The following is a 27378-nucleotide window of genomic DNA, read 5'->3' as shown; positions in this document are numbered from 1 at the left end:
AGAGACATTGCTAATGTAGCATCTTGTTAAGATTCCAAACCTGGAGCAGCAGCAGCATACTACTGGCAGCAGAATCAGGATAGCATGGTCAGGCACGTGTGTGGACCGCCCTGCTTCTACCTAGCTTTTTGGGACTGGGTCCCCCTGCCGGCAAATGTCAGGTGCTTGGATGCAGCACAGTCACTGCATACAATGGCCAAAAGGGCCAGACTCAGTACGTGGGCATTGTGTTTGACAGCTGGTAGGGTAACAAAATTGGGGTGAAGTATACACCAGTAAGGTAGCCATTACATATATACATTACATACAATTCAGGACAATAGGGGGAACATTGTAATAATGATATTATTATCCAGTATGTAATAAAAACCCACAAAATGCAGAAGTATCAGTTTAGGCGTAAGCACAGTCAGGGTCAGCATGAGTGTTTGCCAAGACCGAGGAATAATTAACCTTGTGGCTAAGAGGATACACCAGACTAGACACAGAGGGCCTGATTTAAGGTGCGTACACACTTCCAATTTTTATCGTTCCAATCGAACGACGAACGATCAATTGGGCAAAAAATCGTTCGTAAAAAAGTAACCAACGACGCCGACGAACGAGGAAACTCGTTGGAAACGAACGACCGGACCGGCGGATCGGATTGGACGACGATCGTTGAACATCGTTCGTGTGTACGGTCGTTCGTTGATCGTCCATGGTCTGAGCATGCGTAATGAACGAACGTTCGTTCACTTTCCTGTCGTGCACATAGTTCCTCTATCGTTCAAACGATCGTATCTATTGTGTGTACAATATCTACGAACGATCGTGTCGTTATCTCTATGTGCAGGATCGGTGCTATATGATCGTTCGTATATATCGTGCAGGATCGTTCGTCGTTCGTTTTCCAACGATAATAATTGGAAGTGTGTACGTAGCTTTATTAAAGCCCTCCAAGGCTGGAGAGGATACACTTTTATCAGTGAAGCTGGGTGATCCAGCAAACCTGGAATGCATCGGGTCCAGGATTGAAAACATTTGCTAACAAATAGGAAATTAATTTAAAGAAATCCATTCCAGGTTTGCTGGATAACACAGCTTCACTGTGGAAAGTGTATTCTCTCCAGCCTTGAAGAGCTTTAATAAATCAGGCACACAGTACTTGTGGTACTGATCATTGCAACAAAAATGCAGGTGGCATACCATTGATCAGAACATAGAAATGTTTTTCTTTAACAAAAAAATATCAGCTATTTTTTTTCATTTTAATTAGTATGGATGAATTGGCCACAATATTCTATAATTAAACCTATATTTGAGTGTATGTGCTTAATTAGAAACCATTGTCCTTTGCTATTTAATAAAGAAAAGAGGAAATTTGAATGACAATAACAATTGTTATTCAGATTTCCTCTTTTTTCATACAAAGAAAGAGTAGGCACACAAGGTAGAGCATTCATTATGTGCAGGACACAGTGCCTCGAAAAATGAGTTTTTTTAACTAGGTTTCCGGTTACAAATAATAATTGAGTTGGGACTTGGTGCTAACAACAATATGTAATGGTTACACACCAGGCTAACGGATTGTGCTGCATTCCCATAGCAATTCTGCTTCCACAGAGTATTTTGTCTCTGATCTCAAGACAAATGCTCATCTAGCCTGTACCCAGCAAAACAAAATCAGCAGTGTTTCTTTGTCTTTTCTAAATAAATATAAGATTTCTTTTTGGGAATTACCTTAGAGAGAAAGCAAGCGACAAACATTATTTGTCATACTTAGCTTAGCGCACAAAATCTGAGCAGATGTTTGGAGGACAAATACATTTCTAAACACATTTATATTTGGATTTTATAGTGGCTAAAGCAGATTAGGCTATAATATAATCTGGTTGGCAAATTATTAATTACTGGATGCTCTGGGTGAAGTTTGCACTTAAAAGCAAGTTTGTTTTTATTATAAAATATTGGACTATGGATTTAAAAACTTGGACATGGACAAATTACACTATCTTTGAAGTGCACCTGTGGTTTACTATCAATGATATGTTGTAGAAAATGAAGGGAAATGTCCTAATTTTTACTGTTATGGAGGTTTGGGTGTTTTGGGAAGATTAAAGTTAAGTTTTAATCTGCTTTTGTTTTGCCTTCTCTGGCTCCCCCTTTCCACCCTTATTAACATACTGATAAGGTTTTTTTTACATACCTTATTTTACACAAGTCACATCATCACAGGGCCCTTGTGCTATTTTATGCAAGGTAGATCTGGTGGGACTGCAAAATGCTGTACATATCTTTCCAGAATACATCAAAGGGGAACTGGGTTTTAGAGTTTTACTGCTTTCTGTGTCCACACTGGGTACATTTCATCTTACTCTATAGTCTAATGTCAGTAAATTATTGACAGAAATTTTGAACGATTCCATGCTACCTATATTGAAAACACGCTTTTGGTGATTAGGTTTGAGGAAATATTTGATATGAATAGTTAATATCCATGTACTTGCAACCAACAGGACTTTAGCTCCAAACAAAAGTTGAAGCTTATTCCACTTCATTTTATAATTTTGTTGTTAAGTAGAACTGAATAGCAGGGGGATCAGGGAACAGGGAGACTCACACAGGAAAGATGCTACCCTTAACTTTCTCTACAAATAGAAAAAAGAGTATCTGGCTCAATCAGTTATGTACAGGGTCCATTCATTTTTGCAAAGATGGCAGGGTAATAGAAAGATTTTTATTTACATTGATTTTTGGATATCTAGGTCAATGGTCACCAGTGATTTTTTATTCATTTGCATCTTATGTCTAACAATACTTAGTTTGAACTCCTGTGAAACTATGGACAACCTGAAAATGAGAACTCAAGCTAAATTTTTTTATCAGTTTCTTATGAATGGTTTACTTGCATGTAGTACTTTGAGGATCCTAGTAATCCTGAATCATCGTGGGGTGCCCTAATATGCATATGATTTCATTTTTCAGCTTTCAGTCCAATAGAAAAGTGTGAACGATGGGAGGGTTCATCTATAGTCACTGTTAGAAAGCACTGACTTTGCATATAACAATGTCCTAGTATTTAGAACTTCTGGTGTGCTTGTGGAGCTCTTCTAAGGTACATTTCTGTGACCCCATTGTACTATGATAAGTTACAAAGAATTTGATGCGCAATCCACAGTACATTGGTGAACAACCGCTGTACACATGTAAGATTTTCACTCAAGACAAGCATGATCATTAGTCTCGGACGAGACCAACTGACATAGCTTACCTGTATATTGGATGAAAAGCAGGAGGAGATCATGATTTGACTAAAGCACCAGGTCCCAACAGGTGTACCTACCACTTCAAGGGGGATGTTGTAGAAAAGTGGTCGCCAACGTTTTCGGACCCATGGACCACTAAATGTACTGGTTCCGGACAGGGCATGACAGCCCGGGGAGACAAGTGTCACTCAAAGGAGGATAAACTTCCCCCTTAGTGACGTCATGATACCAAAACGTGCCCACTCTCCCATCATAGGCGCAGACCTGAGTAAGCAGGTTGTGTCCAGAGACAATCCTCCCACTTCCCTGAGCCTGCCATCCTTACAGGGGACATGGTCCGCAGCTCTGGCCAGTGCGCCCAATCCCCCCCCCCCCCCTCATCCTTTCCCTGCTGCAAAATTTTCCCGCAGACCACTGGTTGGCGACCGCTGTTGTAGAGCATATTTGATATAGATAGTTGTGAAAACACATAGTCACTCCCATTCTTGCTAAGCTTTCTTTTTGAAAATACTTGAATTTTTGTCTGTTTTGATCCATTGGTGTTTGTATTTCTTGCTATTGCTCAGGACAAATATATAGATCAGTGTTCTGATATTCCTCAGACAAGAATAGCTGTGTGCTGGTTCAATGGCTCAGAAGATATTGAGGTCAAAGACAGTCAGGGGACCTTGGACAGAGGTCAGCAAAGACTGGCTTTGTATTTTTCCTGGTCCAGGTTTCCTTTAAAGGGATTAGTGTACCATATTACTATTGTGTGTAGGAGCATATGATATTGCTGACAAGCATCAACACAAATAGTCTACTTACTGGCACAGAACTTGAACTAGAACCATAGTGGTCTATTTAAATTAAATTGAAATCAATATCTTACCATTTTTGTCATTGAAAATGTAATAGATAAGGATTAGTAAACATTGAAATTGGGATCCAATTTGAATTTGACATTTTGCTATCAAACTTTCAATAAAAAAAAGTAATTACGTTAAAGTGGTATTTATTGCTCTGAATAACAGGAAGCTTCAATCTCTTTAATAAAAGAGGAGACTTGACTGCAATTCTTAAATGAGCAGTGCCATCATATTTGAGGTCATAACACAATTATCAGTTTTGTATATGGTATTTATGGCATATTAGTGTCAAAAGCTCAGCTCAATTCCATTATGAGGCTCGGACTCAAAATGTTCACAATGTTCTCTGCATATGTGAGCAATTGTTATCTGCCTGCTTGGATATTTCAGTCAGTGACCTGTCTGGGCAACATTTGTTAAGGATTAAGGATAGTGCTAATATGAATACAGTTTGCAAACTCCACCTTTATTTTTTCTGCCATTTGGGAAAAGGTAAAGGAATATTTAAAATCTTAGAAGTTGTTGATAGCAATGCAAAAAAATTAATCTGCTGCAGCTGAGTGATCAGTTTCATTATAGTATGTGTTCCCTATTATGTTAATTATAATTATTTTAGTTGTTACCTAATAATGCATGTACAGGTTCTAGAATTTTTTATTTAAATTGAAAATGAGGGACCAATACAACAACATATATTTAAAATTGAGAAGTTTTTGATTAAAGCATATAAGTTTGTTTAGTAAAATAGATGGTATGAAATGACCATAAAAACAGTTAAGGAGAATGTAAGACCAATAGAACTAGTCAGAATATTTTTTATGAAATATGTAGTTAAGCCGGACCAACAACTACGCAGTACACTGTAGAGCTTTAGGTTATAATCCAAATATTTGATGTCAAATGGAAATCGAACAGATTCACATCAGCATATCAAATGTAAATAGAACAAAAATGCTTACTTCAGCATTAAAACTTATTGGTCTGAGATTACCAACAGCCTCTTTGTCTGAGCAGTGGATCCAGGAGAGCACCAAGTTCCCCTAGGTAGCAAGGGGATGATAGGTTTTACAGGTATTTACTCCAAACAACATGGAACTGCCCAGCTCTAATGCCTACATCTTAGCACCTAACTCCAAAACTAGACACACCCTGTTCCTCTCTGCTCCAGACATGTCATGCTTCTGTATGACCATCTTTAAAACCCTGTTTGTACTGTTGTGGGATAGGAAGGCCATCCAAGATCCTTACCCCCTATCTCAAAGTCCAGAGCCTGTATGAAAACTAAGCAAATTTTGATCAATAATTGCCAAAAAAACTCCCTAAACTCCTTTCGCAGTACCTAACATATTTTTTTTTTGTAGAAGGACAACGATCTTAACGGGGCACAATAAATCAAAAGCATAAACACATAAAATACATATACATGAATATATCAAACACATTTATGCTTGAATATATATACACACACACACTTTAGTCACTTTTTGGTTTTGTTGAAGGACCTATGGGCTATTGGATGGGACATAAGGAGGGTATAAGTATGGGGTGATGTCATGACAGCACAGAATTCGGTGTTTTATTTTTAGTGAAGTACGACATAGATTAGTGGGAGTGAAAAAAAAGAAGTACAAAAGTAGTAGGAAAAAGGCACTTGGGTGGGGTCAACTTCTATATCTCAGGGATTCATGGGTAATGTCATGAATGTCATAAAGATCACAAATCCATAGAGGACAGAATTAGTTGCCTGTAGTTCAGTTGGGGGCCAATCACTGATGAAAGCTTTGCGGGAGATTGCCATTTGTATCATCCATCATGCGTATTTTATATGCAAGATAAATCTTGTATTGGTTTATACAGTAGTGCTTCAACATCTGTCTCCTAGATGGTTTCGATGTGCCTAACCAGAAATGTTAATAATCTTGATATTGCCTTATGGGAGCTATAGAAAGTTAGAATGTTATTTAATGTCCATGTGAACACTCTATAGCTTTATGTGAACACTCTTTTCAGGTCCGCGGACCACTAAAACCACCGGCTCCAGACCGCGCATGCGCGGGGAGCCGGGTGTCACTCAAAGGGAGGGAGAAGCCTCTCCCAGAGTGACGTCATTATGAAATAACCCCGCCCACTTCCCCATCACAGATCTGAGCCTGCAATGGGAGAGTGGGCAGGTTGTGTGCAGGGACACATCCCGCCCACCTTCCTGAGCCTGGGAACTGCTCGGGGTAAGTGGTTCGCAGCTCTGGCCGGTGTGTCCCCCCAGTGGGGTCCTTCTCCTGACACTGCTCGGGGATGCACCGACCAGAGCTGCGGACCCCCAAACTTTTCTCGCAAACCACTGGCAACCGCTGCTCTGTAGTTAGGCGCCATAGTTAGGCTCCAGCAATGGTAAATAAGGTTGTAAATGTCATAAAAAACTTTTCATATATTTCTATACTATATACTATACTTATATGCAATATTTTTAGGGTGAACCAATAAAATAAGGATAAGGATTTGTCTGTTCAAGACTTATGCGGCGTTATTCCTGATGAAGCATAAAGTGCAAAACGCGTTGAGGAACACAGTGGTTACCAAGAAATGTGGTTGTTGTATTGGTCACATTTTTATTATTATGTTTGTAATTTAAACATTTTTTATTTTAGTGGGATTTTTATTTTATCAGTTTAGTTTAATAATTTAGTGCAAATTAATATTTTAATTTGCATACCTTTTGCGGGTCCTTTTGCTATAAAACATTTACATAACTTTTTTTACAAGCTTGAATTAGGTCAAATGAAGGTGAGAATGATGTTAAGTGCAATGAGACTTCTGAGTATCCTCATGCTTCTGCAAACCCCCAAAACCCATTGACTCGGCTCTCAAATATACACCTTTCAAAAAGTTATCACTACATACTGTTTTTTTTTTTAATTTTTTTTAAAAAAGGATATTTGTATATTAAAAAATTGTAACAGGAGTGGGGAGTGATGCCTTAAAAAATATCTATTATTACATAAATAAAAGTATGTGGTTGATTTAAAATTGAAAAAACAATCAATTAATTTTCCAGTGTTTACACAGATTACTGATAAAGCTGTGTAAAGAATAGTAAAAATATTTGAGTTGCAATAATGTATAGCAACCAATCAGATGCATTCTATCATGAATATCAAACAGACTAATAAAGAAAATTGCTGATTGGTTTTCATAGTTGCATTTTTCACACTTACACACTGACTCATCAAATGGTCCATGTGTACCTTTACCCCAGTGAGTCTGGCAGCTATAACGGTCCCAGTGATCTTTTGTTTTGACTTTAGAAATGCTTTCATTCATCATAGCCTTCCTAGAAAAAGAAAAATGTGGACGCAATTTCAAATAGCATTTTTCTCTAAATACCTATATATAGAGATGTGACTCCATGGTCCCTTGATTACAGCTGTTCTCATATTTCTCAGCCTCTTCCTTTGTGAATGAAATCTGTCAGACCACTTAAACCTTCCAGCAGGAATATATGGTGAAAATAGGCAACAATTACTGTCCACTGGTTTCTAATAGCTGAGGATGATGAAGCTGCCAATGAGTCACAAAGTTCTGATGGCTTTTATTATTGCTTTTTCTGCTATAAGGCTCAAATTTGGTTGGGTCAAAGTAATTTTTATTCTGCAGTAAGTATGTAATTGTTTCTTTTTTTAAACTGCATATATCTCCTACAGATGTTACTATGATATTTATGTTAAAAACTACAATAGCAGCACATCAGATGAAAAGTAACAAGGCTAACGATTATTAAAATAAACCATGGGACATGAATGCGAGCTTCATTTATCAAAGATTTAAAGCCTAACGCTAGAAAGGCCAAAACACAGATTGATGAAGCTCTGTTTCCATTTATACTATTTATACTTCATCAAATTTACATTATAATTGTAAGAAGTTTATTATTATTATTATTATTATTATTAATAATAAACAGGATTTATATAGCGCCAACATATTACGCAGCGCTGTACAATAAATAGGGATTGCAAATGACAGACTAATACAGACAGTGATACAGGAGGAGAGGACCCTGCTCCGAAGAGCTTACAATCTAGTAGGTGAGGGAATTTCACACACAATAGGATGGGAAATATGTAGTGGTGGGAAGTAGTTGTAGTTTCAATTGACAGAAGAAAACGGGTAGGCAAGTTTGAAAAAATGGGTTTTGAGCGCTCTTTTAAATGAGCAGAAAGTAGGAGCAAGGCGAATAGGACGAGGAAGACCATTCCAGAGAGTTGGAGGGCCGAATAACAAGTTTAATTGCTTGAAACTGACCTGGTATTAGCCACTTTCAGAGCCCCATAAACACAGTTGAAACTGGAAGAGGGAAAGCAGCGCACAGAGCCCGACACCTGTTCTGCGGTGCTTCAGTGCCAACAAGAGACTGCTATAGTCAGGGAGCAGAGAAAAACTTCTCATTGAACTGTCCAGTAAGAGACTGGGGGAGGGACAAGAAGAGTGTTACCTAACTGTTAGGAGAAAAATCAGATCTTCTCCCTTGCTATATAGGGCTGTGTGGGACTGGATGGGCAAAATTGACAAATTTGACAGGTAAAATAGATACTTTATTTTTAAATAATCTCTGTGACCCTCTGTTTGAAGTTCAGTTTTGGACTACCTAATACGGTAATCCGTATCATGAGATGAACATTGTACATTATCTATTGATTCAGCAACTCCTCTCCAACACCCACTTGTTTGTTGGTCTTTCATAAGTGCTAGATAGAAAGTGTTTAAAACAGTACAACGTTTAACATTTCTGATACTTGTCTCCTCTGTAGAGTATATCTACAATTTGTTCTCTAGTGCTATGGAAACTCCTGACTTAATTCTATCCTAACTTTAAGTTGGCCTAATTTGTTGTAAGAAACATGTACTGCAGTCTATTCACATTATCTGAGAATGGAACATGTACCCCTTCCTTCCCCAAGTCAATTATTGTTGAGGCGGTGATGTAGCAACACAAGTTCTCAATGGAAGAGCACATTACTGGTGAGAATTGTTTTGCTCGCTTTTGCGTGTTTTGTGCTCACAGTCTTTTTGGAGTAGGTGGGAATCAAGGACCGGATGAGAAAGGTGAGGTCTGAAGATCATAGTCACACATACAATATGAAGTCATTTATAAAGAAAGCAGCTGTGTTACTTTTCGTGCAAGCCCGCTGAAACAGCCTCCCGATTAGAAGAAAGAAACATCTTAAAAAAAGTTAAATGAGATCATCACTTTTGTATATTACTTCATTTTTGAGTTTGGGTCCACTTTAAAAGCATGTTATTTTGCATGACGGACGAGATTACATTGACCAATGTTGGCTGTAACATGCAGGGACAGTTCTAAGGCTGAATCACAAACACTATTTTGGAACATTTTACAGCCATTGATACAACATATTTACGAGCATGTTGCTGTGACAGTGCTTGATAATGCTAACAATGATATTTTGGAAGATTATCTTTCAGTAATGCTGATGTAATGTTAATAATGTCTGTAATGTAATACAAGACCATGGAAAATATATTTAAAGAGGAACTAAACTAAAACGTGCCTAAAAATGCACTTACCTTCAATCCCACAGGGCAGTCCGATCCATCAGGAGGTGTCTTCCATCAGGTCCTGCGTCGTCCCGGCATCCGTCTCCAAGCAGGCACACCGGGCGGGGCCATCTTCACCTCTTCTTCCTGGTTCTTCTTCCTACCTCATCCGGAGCAGAAGCGAGATCGGGTGACGTAGGTTGGAAAAAAACTTGCCAATCTCACTGCGCATCCACAAAATCGTCAAATTTTTCTTTTTTCACGAAAAGGCTCCTTCTGCGCATGCATGAGATGCTCGGGCATGCGCAGTAGGAGCACCCAAGAGTTTCCCGGGATACGTGACGTAGTTATCCTGGGAGGCTTTGTGCTGCTATTCATTATTAGGGGGCAGTGCTGCACTTTTTTTTTTTTTTTAAAGGGTGTTGCACTTAAAAATAACCTGAACAAACAGAATTTTTACTTTACATAAAAGGGTTGTTTAGTATATACAGTCTGATCCTCCTCCGTAAATTCACCCAATCTTGACTAACCTCATATTTTGATAGCTTGTAATTTCTTAGAAATTTATTTATATATTGATGTTAAAGCTGCTCTGGGGCTTTGCAAAAGTGAAATTAGCAACTCAGTTAGTGGCACTAATGTCATAGAATTAGCATAAGGCCCATTGAACCTGAAATCAGTTTTATTTGCAAGCATTTTTCTGAGGTCAATTTCATATGGATAAACATAGCTGAAATTTTATCTACCTGTCCCAGGCGATGGCTGGCACTAGACGCTGTGTATGCTTAAGGTAATTACCATGACAAGTGGTTCTCTACAGATCATTATCCTACATCACATAGGCAGTCCAATATTTTGCACATTGTGCCAATACATAAATGTCTTCAGCACCAAAAAGTCTTTGTGTTTTTATCATCTTCACATATATATAGATATTTTGTTCTGAGGGTGCTAGGGGTTAAGTACTTCACAAATATGTAGGCTGAGGTTTCCACCTACTTCTGAATACAACCAGTTCATACAGTAGTATAATAACAGATGGCTGTGTATCTTCAACTGGGGAAGCAGCAGGATTGGAACACTCTGCCAGCCTTTCATGGAATTCTGAGCTTGGCAGGGTTTGAATCCCTTGATATCATCTCCTTTCCATTATATAGCCCCACTCATGCTTTAGCATTTTCATGCATAAAGTCTCCCATTATTCTTATTTAGACTTTCACTCAAGCAAGCGCCCTGGTTTAGGTATGTAGGTATAAGGTTTTTATGTGTTGACGCAGTTTTACAGCTTGGATTCCTTTATCACTTAATGAAATGGAATTGCAAGATAAAGCAGACAGACAGGAGACATGGCTGCAATATACGGCAAAATACAAGCAATGAAGTCATATATACTTACTACAATCTATGTGTTTTGAGTATTTGAATCAATCAGTTGCCAAGGCAACCTTTATTTTATTTCATATAGATAGTAGCGGCAATTTTAACTTCTCAGGGAAACAAAATGTCAAGAAATCATAATAATAGACTTTCAATGGGCAGCAGTATAATGAAAATTTTTATTAGAAGCAATAAAGCAGTCTAATATTTTTTTTAACTGAATATATTCCTCTGGTGAAGAAAAAAAGAACCATAAAATCCTAAAAAGAGTGCAAAATATTTTAATAATATTCCTGTGTTTGTGTAGTGAAAAAGTTAGCACAAAAGTTCACAACATATATACATACAACATAACATATTGGACCATATTCACACCTATGTGTGTAATGCATTTTAATGTACATCTCTAATGTGTTCCAAACTAGTTTGTTGGCTTTTGTTGCTTTTTTGCCCATAGAGAAAGTTGAAAAGTTGCTATTGGAGGCGGTTACCACGTTCTGAAAACAAAATTAAAGTCATATTACATTTGTTTTTGTTCACTAACATTTCCATCAATAAGTCCTACAATGTGTGCCAACCTAATAAAACATAGAAATGGGACACAGTCAATGCACAGATATGCACAGATATAAGTACCATTAAAAACCAATAGGAAACCTGTGCATGTTTGGTGCTTTATATTGCAACATGTTCATTAAATACCAGAGGTGTAAAGGTTACAAAGTTATTAAAAATAGAAACAAGTCCGCCTAGTTCAGCCTTCCTCTACCCTTTAACATAGGGGAACCCAGCATGGGGAAATAGCTTTCAGGCTTCTAGGAACCCCTACTACAATTTCTTTATCTTCTATGCAATTTCTTTACATAGTGTGCAGTATTTTAGTGGGATGGTCAGTGGGAAGAATGCCTATTACATTGCTGGCCAGTGGGAAGAATTAGGAGTACATTTAGGCTGCATACACACTCAATTATTGTCACTGGAATTGATCTTTCATGATTGTTTCCAGTGACAAAAGACTCACAGATGAACGAATGAGTGCTGTACACACAGCGCCATTCTGTTCTTTAGAGAAAGGAAGGGGAGAACAAGTGAGCGGCACCTAGCTGTAATTATTGTCTTTTTGTTAGGAGTGATGGATGCATTTTTTGCCTTTTGTCCACCCCTTTTATCCATAAAATGTTAGTCCTTTTAATCCTGGAGGGTTAATATTAAATACCTGGTCTGTATGAGGCAGGGTGCTGTAATGTTTTGTAATGTTGATGAGGGGGGAAAGGTAAAATATTAGTAAAAAATATAATAGTAAAAGCACTCTGGGGTTTCCTCAGCTCTGGGATAAAGGAAGAATACAGGACTTTGTTGCACCATATGTAAATCAGATGTGAAGGGATCAAGGTCTCTGCAGAAGTAAACTTAAGTATCAATTTTTATTTTACAAAATATATGACAATGAAGGAAATCAAACAATATATAAGACATCCAATATAATAAGTTTCCTAAGATGAGCTGAAAGGGTAAAAGCAAGCACCAGTAAGGGGAATTATAAACATTAGAAAAGCTCCAACCTATAATTAAGGTCACAAAAAGATTCATGACCGTATAAAGGCACATGACAGCAAGGTGAATGTTTTCATACAGTATCTTGTCTTATGACCTCTTATATCCTTTTAATTTTACAGTAGAGAATAGCTGTGTGTTAGTCTTTTGTGTTAGAGTATCAAATAAAAGGTAACGCCTCCTATATTATCTGTATTACACTTATATTATTATTAACAAAGGGTTTTCTTTCCCCAACAGGGAAAATTTGCATGGTTTTAAAGGTGCCAAATATCAACACTAACAAAACAATATATGTTAAAAAGCAAGTTCTTGCAATTTATTATACATGTACATATATGTATATTAAATTGCAACAAATTGTTTTTTTTTAACTATATATTGTGTTGTTAGTGTTGATATTTGGCACCTTTAAAACCCATGCAAATTTTCGCTGTTGGGGAAAGAAAACCCTGTGGTATTTGTAAGTATTAGGGTGCGGTGCAATGTAAACGATTCTCCCAGAGTATCTATTTAAAACTTATATTAATATTATAGAATATGACTAAATTAATAAATGAATAACTAAATACAGCATATGCAATTGCAATCTGCTCACCTTTCCATTTCAGTCTGCAGCTGCTGTAATCTAAAACTGTTCAGTCCTATATGGAAACCTAGAAGTTTTCTAAAATCTGTTGGTGTTTTGAATGCCCCCGGATCTGTCATTTCTTAGGGGTTGATTACCTCTAAAGGGATGCAGACACTGCAGCTTTTCTTATTAGAGCACAGGGAAATGCACCAGCTGATTATAATGATTGAGGCACTGCCATCAAGGATTTATTTTGTATTGGACATGGTTGAGAGAACAGCTTTTGCTTCAGAACAGAAGAAACTTGAAGCTTTGTTATTATCCTTATAATATACATTGATCACCCAGAGGAGATTTTCTTTTCTCAACAAAAGTGGAGTTACACCTTTCAGTCATAATGTAATTAAAACATTGGTAAAGCTACAACATACAGCTACAAGCTATTGAATGTCCAAATACATACATCACCCTGTTATTCCAGTCCCTGACATTTGGCCTTGAAACTTTGAAGTTGACATTATCTACAAGCTAAAGTGTATACCCACCCACACGCCTTGGAAATGCATCACTGGATGATGATATAGTGACCTAAATGTTGGTCTTCACGTCCGCTGTTATTTACAAGGAAATTATAGTGCTGTGCTGTTGGTATTTTTGGAAAACCAAGTCAGCCTTAAAGAATACCTTAGCATGTATTTTGGAGAAATTGGTGAGCAGAAAAGTGAGCAGTGGAGCAGTTGTGGTTGATGTTGCCATAGTGTGGGTCAAACTTGTGCCAGAGCAAGGAAGGTTTTTTCCTGAGTACTCCTGTAAAGACTGGAATGCTTCCCTTCATATGGGGTGCTCGTTGTTGTCTGTGTAAAAGGAGTCAATGACATTGATTTTTTTTGTTTTTCAACTGGGGATCCTTACAATAACACTGGAGAAAAGACACACTGGTCAAAGACAAGCATAAAATAATGAAAATGCATATATCTTTTTCCTCTCTGTTAGAAACTAAAAGCACATTTTGCTAGTATTGGGCTTGAATAGTCTAATTTTTTTTTTTGTAACCAAAACATTTAGTAAATGTATCTTATATAAGTATAAGAAAAGAATGACTTCATTTGAAATTATTGCTCCAATAAATCATCTTTTATTTAGGGACATACAGAAGGTCAAAACACTGTCCCGCATTTTATAATGTATAGTGGTTGTTCACGGAAACTTTGTAAAATAGCTAAATAGTGTGAAATGCATAATATTGTTGTATATTCCTATATTCCTTGTTGATTGAATAAAGGATGATTGGATAGAGCATTATTTTATGTGTGATGATCCTGTACTTGTGCTGAGCAGATTGACAGCCTCTGTTCTTTCTGTGCGTAAGAGTTTCTTAACCTAAAGGCATGGATTTCTTATGTTATTTGCAGCATTGCGCAAATCTTACTAATTTCTTTCAGTTATTGTAAAACTGTATTTTTTGATTTCTGCCTACACTGAAAATTTCAACCCCCATGTTATTCATTCCTGCCTTTTTCCTGAATAAGTGGCATTTACAATGTGCAGGATCCTGGAAACTGTCCAGTTTTTTTTTTGATGCTTGATTATAACTGACGTTTGACCTTTAGTTGCTTTCTATGAAATCTGTGCTCCTCTTGATTATGTAACGGAGATTGCTCATCCATTACGTCTAAACACAACAAGTGCTAATTAAAAAAGCTTGCGCTTAATTCTGGGGTGCAGAGTGCTGACTTTAAATAAAAATTCCTACCAAGCTGGAATTTTAACACATAATTTATATGTATACATTTTTAAAAGTAAATGCTGAGTTTAATATTAAAGTATGTAGTTTCAGTTGCTTTGCGAAACCATCAATTGTACATATTGTGCGCACATACACATGCTACTAATATCAGTTTTAAATGAAGACATTTTTTTAATCCGGGTTGGATGAAATTTCAGGTGGGTGGCAGCCCCTGTATTGTGAGCTAACTCATCAGCAACCTCCCTAAAACATCCAGGTGGTTACTAATAAGTTCCGCAGGTGTGCTATATTAATGTACGGTATATGTTAAACATGAGATACTTACATGCCATTATCAGTTCCATCAACTTCCATATTACCTCCAATTCCAAAGTTGTTCTGATTAGCAAAGTGTTGACTTTGAGTTTCATAAGGATGTAACTGGTTCAGAGACAGTCCTGCTGTGGAGGAAAGGGCTAAATAATGATGATATTCTCCAGCAAAAAATAAGCCAGGCTTTGTGTAAAACCAAAGGTAAGGCTGGGGTTCAGCTGTATCCTTCTAGTGTCACTTCTGTTTATCACTCTTTCTGATTAACTGAAAACTTAGTTCTGGCCCAAAGCACCTTTGTGTTCCCTGTAGCACTGTTCACCATATCAGCCATCTAATAGAACTTCTGGTACTCATTCCTTTTTCCTCTCTTTAATTATTTTGGGATTTTTCATTACTGACTTTAAGTTTATCTCAGTTTGTCTCAACATGAAATGAATCCGCATATGTATTTTTTCATTAATTGTTAAGCCCACATCTACTTTGTGTTAGTGCCACTTGTTTGAAAAACCTACATAACACAGTTATGCACAATGATATAATTACCGTATTTTTCACCGTATAAGACGCTCCGGAATATAAGATGCACCCAATTTTAAAGGAGGAAAATCTAGAAAAAAATTCCCCTTCTGATCACTCTGTGCCGTTCACTTACCTTTTTTTCCACTGTACGGCCGGGTAACTCCGTTAGGGCAGGGATCAGCTTGCTTCCGGCGCGCTTCCGGGTTCAGAATCGCGGGGGCGCGTGTGCCGGCTTCTTTCGCTCTGCACTGCAGCCAGGAGGAGACACACGCTGCAGCGAGCATCGAGGAGACGCACGCAGGATTGGGTATCGGGTGAGTATCTTATTTTAATTATTTTTTAACACAGTATTTGTCGTATAAGACGCACCAACTTTTCCCCCCCAGTTTTGCGGAAGAAAAAGTGCGTCTTATACGGCAAAAAATACGGTACTCATTTGCAATTTTTTGGTTATTCATGTATAATCCCTCACAAAAAATCTGTAATGGTTGGTTTATTGCCCCCTTCCTCTAAATTGGCCCATGGCAATGACATATGACTATTAGATTGTGGTCTTCTCTTACGAGACAGTGACATGACTGGATGCTATAATTGCATGCTTCAAAATCTCCTGAATACTTTACCAGCAGTAACAAAATCATCTTCTTCACCTTTTGGGTTTTTAAGGCCATCAAAAACTGGATCAGGAGAACAGGTGCAGGCTGATGGAAACTGTATTTTACTCTATTTCACAATAAAACTATTGTGCATATGTTTTTTGTGTATAGTGTGGATGTGTACATATATTTTTATTGTTGTACATACAATGGGTAGATTCCTCGTCAATAGATAGAAATATATATTACTTGACAGATTTTACATTTGAATTAGAACAGAATAGTAATTTTTTTTTGTTTCAAAGTTTTTATTGAAATTTTAAATAAAATAACCAATAACATTACACGCATAATGGTAATTTTTATTTATCTTTAAGACTTGGCGGTAGTTGTTTTTTTCTCTTCTGGTTTTACGAGGCTCATACTTTTTACAAACTATCCAAAATGACGGAAATCCCAGCTGAGCATTCTAGGAAAAACACAAATGTTTAGTCCACAGAGCAGCTAATTGTTAAAGCAATACAAATATAACAGCTGAAAAATCCACACGGACTCCGGGTTCTCATTTACCATAGTTTTCTTTTTGTGGATGTGTAAGCATGCACAGCAAATTGTTCTCATCTGTGGGAACACCTGCAAAGTTTTTCAATTGGCAATGTCATTGTTGCTCTGTTCAGCAATGGGGGACATTGCGCTGGCTGCCATCCAAGAGTTAAATCAGTTTTAAGCTGGCTGGGCCTGTATTGCTTCCTTTCCAGCACAATAGTACAATCCCGTGTAGTATCTATAGGATGGCAAATTGAAATCTGTGAAATCTGTTACATTTAAAAAATCTATCCCCAGATTTAGCCATGCAGCATACATTTTAATGATTATGCTGTAAATATGCCAATATATTACACTATATTGACTAATGCATGGCAATACCAATATGTGACTGCCTTTGTTCTGGTGATAAGATCCTTGCACAGGTATTGTTTATAGGGTGAAAGATGTCTTCTCAGTTGTCCTTCTGAATTGGATTTTTGTCACATGCACCTCTAGGGGAAAACTATACCTCTCGCCCACATACAGTATGCAGACACTCTCATTAAATGGGTTTATGAGCAATAATGTGAAACCAATTCTGGACAGACTACATGTAGACAGGAAGCTGGATTGAGATGCAAAAAAACTGTAAATGGAAGCCCACTTCTCAGAAACTATAATGGTCCCAGCTGCTGCATGATCATACCATGCTCCAAGACAGGGGTTCCCTACTACCAGGCCAGGGATGGAAAGATTTTCTTGCATAAAATTGGCCCAGGAGGACATCTGTCATCGTCGGCTCAGTCCTCTCTGTGACAGGAAGGATCTGTGTTCTCTCTCCTGTTGTTTCATTCAGCTGTTCTTCTGGTGACATTATCCGGTTATCCAACTCTACTCTGAATTGGAATTCAATGCACAATAATTATACTGAATCCAAAATCTCCAATAATAATGTTTAAGCCCCTATCCATTGTAATTCGTGTCTGGACATTTTATATGAAAAGTTAAATCCCCTACAGTCTGGTTTCACAGGGTCTGATTTATTTAATTTCTCCAAGGCTGGAGAGGATAAACTTTCATCAATGAAGCTGGGTGATCTAGCAAACCTGGAATAGATTTATTTAAAGTCAGTTGCTATTTGCAAATGTTGGCAATGTTTTTTTTTTTATAAATGTTTTGAATCCTGGACCATATCCAATCCAGGTTTGCTGGATCACCCAGCTTCACTGAAGAAAGTGTATCCTCTCCAGCCTTGGAGAGCTTTAATGATTCAGGTCCACAGTCTCTATGCTTTGATATGTGATTCCTTTTGGATTAGTGATATGAATTTATGAGATTTTAATATGTTTAGATAACTATAGTTATGCATTTTCCATTAAGATACTATAGAAGTGTTCCTTAATCCCCACTTGTATTTCTCTCTTGGTCCGCCCTATTACATTCTTATACAAGGCATTGTCTACCGAACTTTATTTCTCTTGTATTTCATGTAATAAAATCCTGAATCTTTTATTTTTTCTGCTGTCATTCTCATTGTCCATCTCTGTTGCTGCTATCTTGTCCTGTTCATCTTTTAGTGTCCAGGTTGCGGAGGCTTCTTTATTCTCTATTGGCTGGCCGTAGATGGCAAAATTAGTTTTCCAATCTCTTTATTTTACAGATCAGGACCGTGCACAAAGCTGCCCATGTGGCAGTCAGTGTACAATTAATAAAAAAAATAAAAAAAATTCTGTGATAAAATCCTATTTGCCAACAACTGAGATTTCAAATATAGCTGTAGTTGCACTTTAAACACTGGTCTGGGAGCATGGTATACAAAGTAGAAGAGCGGTTATGATTAAGATACATAATACCTTTAGTGTAAAAATAGTTACCCGAAGTTGCACCCAGGTACCCATCTGTGCAAAAAATATTGCAGAATGTTTGCCAAACAGTTTCAAATGAAATTGTTCATCTTGCTAACTTTAACACAGCTTATCCATTAAATCACATAAATAATATGGCTGGGAATGTTTTTATGCTTTTACTGGATGTATTTTGCACCCAATTTGGCTTTAGTTATTTTTTTATCTTGTAGTTGCTTATACTTAGATTTAGATTTAGCTTTAGCAGAAATTGCTAAAACTTCTGTAATTGGCAGAAAGTCAGAATCACTGTTGGCTCACTAAACATGAAAATAACGTACATTCATTTAATATTTTCTGAAGTAATCATTTGCAGTCCAACAGCAGAGATTCTGTTTTGTCATGACCATCTGTTGGAAAAACAGTTCAATTTTGTTTAAAGTATGTTTCTATGATTTAAATAGTATGGGAAAGCATATTTGTGTTGTGTGTACTGTTCATGTGCTTGGGGGTTAGGGTTGATACCCTTAAGAAATGGAACTTGTTCACTTAGTGACCATCCAGTCATGTGCAAACAAAAAACCTCCTTTTTTTCCCTTGCACATGATTGTGTATTCTTTGCACAATTCTTTTTATTCTAAGCGAATTGTCAGTTTAGTTTTTCACCACTGTATATTGGGACATATAAGTACAAGATACAGACACTAAGGCTACGTACACACGTCGGATGATTCTCATCCAATAATCGCCTCAGGGCTAGTATTGGACGAGAACCTAGCATGTGTACAGCGCTCTTTCTACGTTGTTTATGGATCTGTCCCGACAGAACCACGAACAATGAATGATAGTAATACAAGTGGAGGGGGAGAGCACAGCGGGCTGCTCACCCCGGCCCTCCACATAGCAGAACGGCGTTGAATGTACAGCACTCGTTCAGTCTTTTGTCGTTGGAAAGGATTGTGAAAGATCCTTTCCAATGACAATTATTGAACGTGTGTACACAGCCTAAAAAACTGGAACTCCAGTGCAGCCTCTGACATTTCCTAAGAACCAAACATAATTTTCTGTGAATGCTGCCATAAATTACTATTGGTTTTAAATATTCTTTAGCTGGTACTTTTTCTTTTTTTTTTTTTTACTGAAAAAGCTACAGATGTGCAAGCCACCATTACAAATTAGGAATCTGAGAGCATAATTTTAAAAAAACATTTTCGACTTTTTCTTAACACAGCCACTATTCATATTCATATTTATTCCTATTCCCTAGATGAAATCATTATCAGATTATGTGAAAACAAGTGAGCTGTGAAGATCCTACTCCCTGCATACAATCTGCCATGTTCCGTGGCTTCCCCCAGAAGCTGTGTTTGTCTTCATGAAGATTCCTAATCTTGGTAATGTGATGAATAAATTTGAGGTTCTTGGAGTTGTCGGTGAAGGTAAGTTGTAATCATGACTACTCTGTATAAATAATGTCAAACAGCATCTGTTATATTTCATATACACATTGCTGTCTTCACACCTTAAAGGAAAGCTAAATTAGTTTTAAAAGATATAAATATATATTTATATATATAATTATTTCATATACAGTGTACCCTTAACACAAAGATTACATAGTATTTTAAGATTTCTAAATAAGGAGCAAAGCAGAAATGGCTTCCTTTCTAATTTGGTGTCTCCACCACACCAAGTGTAGAGGTTGTAGCAACAAAAGGCACTGACCTGGCACTACCTCTGGCCTTGCATAGTGTTGAGCAGTAAAAATAATGAATCGTATAATGTAGGATACACTTTTTCATTTTTTTCATTTTTTGTATAGTTTACCTTGTTTTTAGAGTTCCATTCTGATTTTGTCATCTTCTTTGCAATTTTCTCCAGGCGCTTATGGAGTGGTACTTAAATGTCGACACAAGGTAAGAAAGATTGATTAGTTGCAAATTTTTGGCCATTGCAAGTACACTGCTTGATAAATAAGGATGCGCTGAGCATGGTTGATACAATCCTTCATATTATTACAATATGAAGGATAAAATGAAAAAGTAATCCTTCATATTAATATTGCAGTTATGCCAATTTCCCCTACTCATTCAAAAGTATTCTCATCCCCTTCTCATTTTTCTGCTATTTATCCCCAGACATGCATTTTAACAGGCTGCAAGGAAAATCCATTGGGAGTGTCACTATTAGCTTATGAGAACCACAAACTTTAAAGGGTTTATGTTGGCAATAGGACCCTGAAAGGTAATAGAAAACAGCATGCATATTATTTGACCAGCAACAAGTTATGTGCAAATATGCATTTAAGTTGGTAATTGGCAGAAACAAATACAGGTCCTGAGCATTGCTGGTGTATCTTTAACTGAATAGTGTAGAATTATGAGGATTTTTAACATGGCAGCCAATGCAAATGTAACCTTTTCAAAGTTGTCTGGGCAATGGAGAAATCAGCTAGATCTCACTAGCAGTATGCGAAAAGCACACAAACATGCAACCTGAGCTATTTCTGAGCATTTTTATGTTTATCTTGAAGGTCATAACACTTTGAAAGGTACAAAAGTATACACATACCATCTTTGCTATGTAGACAGGATTTCAGACACATCATTTTAATTATCATGGTCCTTTTTAATGATTTGCATTTATTTAGGAGCAGCTGCGGTGCAAAAAGTTAACGTGGACCTGTCATTTGAGAAAATTAGGACACCTACATTTTAAGCCAATTTACAATGTGTTCTGAGTAAAAAGATACCTAACTTGGTACGTGGGATTAAAGCATTTGCTAGTTTTTGTTCTAAAAATACAGGGTGTATATATATATATCTAGATTGTTGTAGAACAAACATTCTCACATTTTAAATTTTTAATCTGAGGATTTAGGTAAGAAAAGTTGTTACTGTGCCAGTAGGAATTATTACCAGCCTACCAATCTCAGTAGGCTACTACTAATATTTAACCAATTGCATTGTCACTAAAGTTTGGTATCCGATTTTAGAGGAAGCCAGGGTATTGATTCTGTTGCAGGTGGGTTCATAGTGAATAATCCTGCCACCCTTCTTCAAATTTAGTACACAGTCAATCCATACTGACTGTGCTATAAACACAGGAGATGGGAGAATATACATAATTCTGTATATGTAGGTGCACAGTTTTTCAGTGGCTAGCACTCTTGTCTTTGCAGCTCTAGGGTAGATTTGAATCCTGGCCAGGACACTATCTGATTGGGCCTTTTCCCCCGGTGTTTGCTTAGGTATCCTCCCACATCACATATACATAATACTGGTAGGTTAATTGACTTATCCCTAAACGTGCTTCTCTGAGACACGGGTAGTGATATGACCATGGCTTTTGTAAAGTGCTGCATATTATGTGGGTTCTATATAGATACGATAATGATAAAACAGAAATCCTCCATATGCATACATGTTTAAGTTGCATTTTGGCTGCCTGTATAATTTTGTTAATCAGTGAAACTATAAGTTTTTATCCTTGGACAAATAATGCCACAGTGGAAGGTTAAATCACAAGTTTGTCATAAGGCAGACCAAACTACGTCACAGGCAACAGCTGATAATAGTTACAATTAGAGTTTTCTGTGGACTTTCATTTCCTAGCAATATCTATGCAACAGAATGTAAGCTGGGATATATTTATAGTGTATGGCAATATTATTGCGAATTCCCAACAATTATATTTTAGTACACTGTGGATAGTGACCAGTTAGAACCATTACAGCAAAGAACAAATGACAGTTGAATCAAACATAACATTTATTATTATATATAACATAATATTTTCACACAACACTCAGAGAACATTACTGTTGTTTATCTGTTGTGACTGTAAGAAAAGTACAAGATGTTTTATATACGTTAAACATACATTAAACAGCAAATGCAAGCTGTGGATTATAATATAGTTTTAGTCCAAGATTATTTTTGAATGTGTAAATGCTTTATATAGCCCTGTTAGAAGTTTACCACTTAAATATATAAAAGAAAATTGATCCCTATCTGATATTCTTTTGCTTCAAAGATAATAGCAGCTGATTGCAGGGTATATGAAGTAAGAAAATCCTGCATGTCTATTCATGAAGTTATCCAAGAAGCTTGTGAATGTTACAATTGTGTGTGCAGAGTAATTCATTAGTTCAATGTGAATTTGAGGGCCTGCTTGAGTTGATAATAATATAGTTTATGATCTGCTAGAAGTGAATCTAGTACATATAGGTGCTAATTTCTTAGAATTTCTGATCCTCATGTACTGAATCAAGTAGGCTACTGACAGCCACCTTAGAATTATATCAGAAAGGATCCTTGAAAGTACATATAACATCTGAGATTCAGGTTGATTTGGGAATTTGACATTATTTTACACTGTTCTGACAGCACTGCATTCCTGAATGATGAAATCTAATTGGTTACGTGGTTGAGCTATTCCACTTTATTGCGTTCTGTACAATGCTGTTAATTAAAGACATGCATGGTTTTATATTTTTGATTGCTAGTGTTACTAGTTAAAAAAGGAAGTACCTTCTCATCTTGTCTGGTACCCATTCAACTGAATATTAATGATTATCAGGCACTGATACTTCAGGAGTTTTGATATCTTGAATCCCTTGCAGCTTTTACCCTTGTCCTCACTAGGTTAGAGGAAGGAACCAGCAAGAACAGCAGTGGTCCCACACAATCAACCCCCTTGAAAGGGTCAGTTTCCCAACAGACTTTGATGGACTAGTGAACAACATAATGTACAGTGGGGCAGGCACTGGGCAATGTAAGTTTTTACAGGCCAGGGTATATGACGGGGTCCCTTTAAAGACTGCAGTTTATTCCTCATAACCATAATATAGATTAGGATTAAGGCAGGTCAATTCCCAAACTAAGTAAAGCAAATGCCAGACATCCTGTAACAGAGGATCCTAAAGTAATGACAGAATTCCAAGAACTGTATAGGGACTTACATTCCCAAAACATATGTACAAAGGTACCTAGAGCACCACATTTCCTCCAACAAACATAATCAGACATAAATTTAGAAAGTCTGTAGGGTGTTCTGTACCACCTGAACAATATCTTTTGATAATTCTGGCCTGGGAAAATTTTGATCTTCCCTAAAAATAAAATTGATTAAGCAAGGCCCCAATTTCGATACTCCCACTCACAGGAAATGCAGAACAGTCATGAATCAATAGGACTTATACCAACATTACCAATGTGTTACTCAAAACGATGACAGTCAATGGCTTTGAAGAGCATTGTAGGCTAATCAGTGCTGTCCATAGTCCAGTGCCAACTACTATTTGTAGACTCGTATCTTATAAAGAGCTTTACTTTCACTCATACCAGGTGAATGAAGCATTGGTTAATTGGAGGATCAGGGAAACATGGGGGCTTATACATATATATTCGCCTTTTTTTGTTCCCCACCAGAAACCTGATCACTATTTTTAGAATATCATATTTATATTGGTAACAGGTGTAGTTCCCTGGTATTTAGGCACTCAGAGGCACTGCAAAAGCTCTAAAGTGATGCCTAAATGTGTCATTCTCTTGAACACATTTGCTGTGGTATTATTTCATTAAGCTTATGCAATGTCCCAACATTTATTTCTGTCCATACTTTTTCACAATTTGAGCCTATTTTATCCTGGCATTGTCATCTTTTGAATATACTCATGCTTTTGATCATTCAGTACATTCAGATAATCAGCTAACCATTTTTGGTAATTTTTTTCCTTTTCAAGATAGTGTTTAAAGTGGCAATGAGACCGATTTATATATGGCAAATGGGACATTTAATAGTAAAATTGGGTTTAATTATTAATGTGCAGATTAGGCTGAAAAGTAGCAATCTTTTCAGTTGAATTATCCTTTTATAAGGTATAAAGATGATGATCATTTTTATGGTCATTGGCAAACCCCAAACTCACATTAAAATTTGATTTATGAAAGTAAAGTTGTCACATTTAGCAAACCTGTATCCCTTTTATTATTGAAATAAAGAACTGCGACAACAAGCTGTACAAGAAATGTAACAGTGGCAAGGGTTGACACAAATCATGACTCAGAATTGCTTGTGTAGTTGCAGTAACATTAAAATGAAACTGTGTGACTAAAAAGTGTCCATTGTAAACACCTTTTCAATTCTTTAGTTTCTCCTAGAACTGTCATTTTTGCCGGTCAGCTTAACCTGCATGTAAATGTGGAGAAAAATTTAAAATGCACATGGGAAAAAAAAAATTCAGATTCCAAATGCTGTAATTACGTGTATTAAAAACATACAATTACCAAACACAATACTTTATTGTAAAAATGGTCCTTTAAAGTATTCTTTTGACATTTCAGTGTCTATATTAAGTGTATGACAGTTAACTGTTTATTATCCCTACAAACTAATTTCTCATCTATTAAGAGACACAGAAAGTCATTAATCCTCAGGTTATACAGTGGCTTACACGAGGACAGGACACTGGCAAACAATAAAATTGTAGGCCAGCCCAAAATAACCTCTTCCACTACTATCGTGCTTGTTTTTTGCTGTTGTCCTAAAAGGAAGGATACTTTTTCTTCAGTTCTGATGTACTTTCTTCTACCAGGTGGACTTTTTTGTCATCTTAGGTTCCTTTAGTCAGTTACCTTATCTGCAGGCATTGCCTAGTTCTCTTTTCTTTTCTTGGGCCTGTTTTTGTTGTGTATCCACACATAATGTTCATAACTTGCTATGTGCCTTGGTAGACGAAATAAAATATGGGATTTTTTTTTTTACTTCACTTAAAAAAACTTTTCTTGAATTCCATTGAGTGACATCCCAGTCCTCTGTGTTTATGATCATTCTCTTCTTTCCAATAGGTGTGCTAGTAATCAGAACAGTTAGCCTCTATCTTGCAGTATAACCTTAATGTAAAGTTCTTCTGCTCCCCTCAGTTGGCTCCTTGAAAAGATTTTACAGAGTACAAAATCTTTTTTTTCATTATTAACGCCTCTGCAGATTCCATGTGGTTAGAAACACATGCAGTAACCTGTAAATATTTCAGAAACGTAATCAATGGGAACATCTGTTAACGGCACACACTCAATACTAATACAAGACAGCAACACATGTGAACATCAATGTGTTTTCTTCTGTTCAGCTTCTGTGACCTATACTTACTCCTCATTATCTTAAAAATAGCAGTTAGGATAGGTTCCTTGCAGTAATTACAGAAAGATTTACATATTAGTATTGGTATAACTAGGGATAGTTAGAGGAGGAAAGAACAATGGCAGAACCTTTGTGAAAAAAACTGGTAAACAAAGCAGATTTTAAGACTTAAACATGCTCAAAAAAACAATTAAATTACGATCATTCCATATTTAAATCCGTATATAGTATATTGTAGCCTTGTGTTATTCTACAAAATTAAACAACAATATTAAATTGCATTGTTGTGGCCTCTGCACTGCAATAGTTACATGCTCATTTTTGAAAAAAGAAAAATAGGACCTGATTTATTAAAGCTCTCCAAGGCTGGAAAGGATACACTTTCATCAGTGAACCTAGGTGATCTAGCAAACCTGGAATGTATTTGGTCCAGGATTGAAAACATTTGCTAACAAATCGCAAATTAATTTTAAGAAATCCGTTGCCGGTTTGCTGGATCACCCAAATTCACTGATAAAAGTGTATCCTCTGCAGCCTTGGAGAGCTTTCCTAAATCAGGCACAGGAAGAAATGAGTACAGGTTGACATTCAAAAATCCTGCCATCGATAATCCAGTTTCTTCAGATTTCCGGCATGGATTTCGTTGCAAATTTTCAAATTTACTGTGTTGGCACGCCACTGTTTTCTGGAGGTGCCGTTTATGTTTTGATGTCACTGTACTCCAGAATAAGCTGTTGGGGCTTGCTTGCACGTCATAACGGGCATTCCCGCTCATTCCTTCTCATTTTATCATTTATTTGCTGCTGTATAGCCCCATTATCGATTTAGCAAAGAAAAGAGGTGGTGTAAAACGTAAACGTTGCATTGTCGATTGCAGAGAAAGTCATTTTCTCTTAAATATATACAGCATATATAAGGAAAAAAAACAGTATTTTCGTAAATCTGGCACTCCTCAGATCCAGAGGTTGCTAGATTTTTGAATGTGAACATGTACCTTATTCCTCACTCCTGCAGATCTTCTCACTACCATACAACTGTTCATCAAGCTACTTCTCTTTGACATTAACCTGGTTGCAGCTTCTGCTTCATCATGCGCAATGCACGAGCAGTGGTTTTTACATGATACATAAGAATGTCAATGGATTAGACCACATCCCAGATGGTCAGATAATGGGGGTGAATGGTGGCGTAAAGTTTAGGGAATAAAGTAAGTATTTTTGTCTTTTCTTTTATCCCCAGACAAAATAATATCCCTTTTACAATGAAAAGGCTAAAAGCTGCAGAGTTTCATCTAAAATTCATATTGCAATTACCATTTTTCTTCTAGCTGCATGAATCTTTGTGACCCATATTAGTATGTGGCGATTGAAGTAGCACAGTGAAAACATCTTTTTGGGGACATAATTAAAATTGACCCTAACAGGGTTTGTGAATTTGCCTACATATAAGTATTATTAGAAGCGGGGTGAGCTCAGCTCCTAAGAAAAGTACTTCAGTGCTTCTTTTGTGAATCTTAAGGATGAATTGTTCCATATTGT

At 36.9% G+C, this 27378-nt stretch overlaps 1 protein-coding gene across 5 annotated transcripts in view; it reads left to right on the top strand.

The window, feature by feature from the left end:
- The window catches only part of CDKL5 (cyclin dependent kinase like 5), a 184860-nt gene that overhangs the window by 58174 nt on the left and 99308 nt on the right, over positions 1-27378 (top strand). For all 5 annotated transcript variants that reach the window (XM_072427962.1, XM_072427979.1, XM_072427955.1 and 2 more), the window contains exons 3-4: positions 19965-20136; positions 20579-20613. In XM_072427962.1, coding sequence (XP_072284063.1) covers positions 20073-20136; positions 20579-20613 — 99 coding nt within the window. In that variant the 5' untranslated portion in view covers positions 19965-20072. The remainder of the gene's footprint in view (positions 1-19964; positions 20137-20578; positions 20614-27378) is intronic.

The sequence above is a fragment of the Pyxicephalus adspersus genome, chromosome 1 (assembly GCF_032062135.1).
Source record: "Pyxicephalus adspersus chromosome 1, UCB_Pads_2.0, whole genome shotgun sequence".
NCBI classification, from domain to species: domain Eukaryota; kingdom Metazoa; phylum Chordata; class Amphibia; order Anura; family Pyxicephalidae; genus Pyxicephalus; species Pyxicephalus adspersus.
This window is presented reverse-complemented; position numbering and strand designations above follow the sequence as displayed.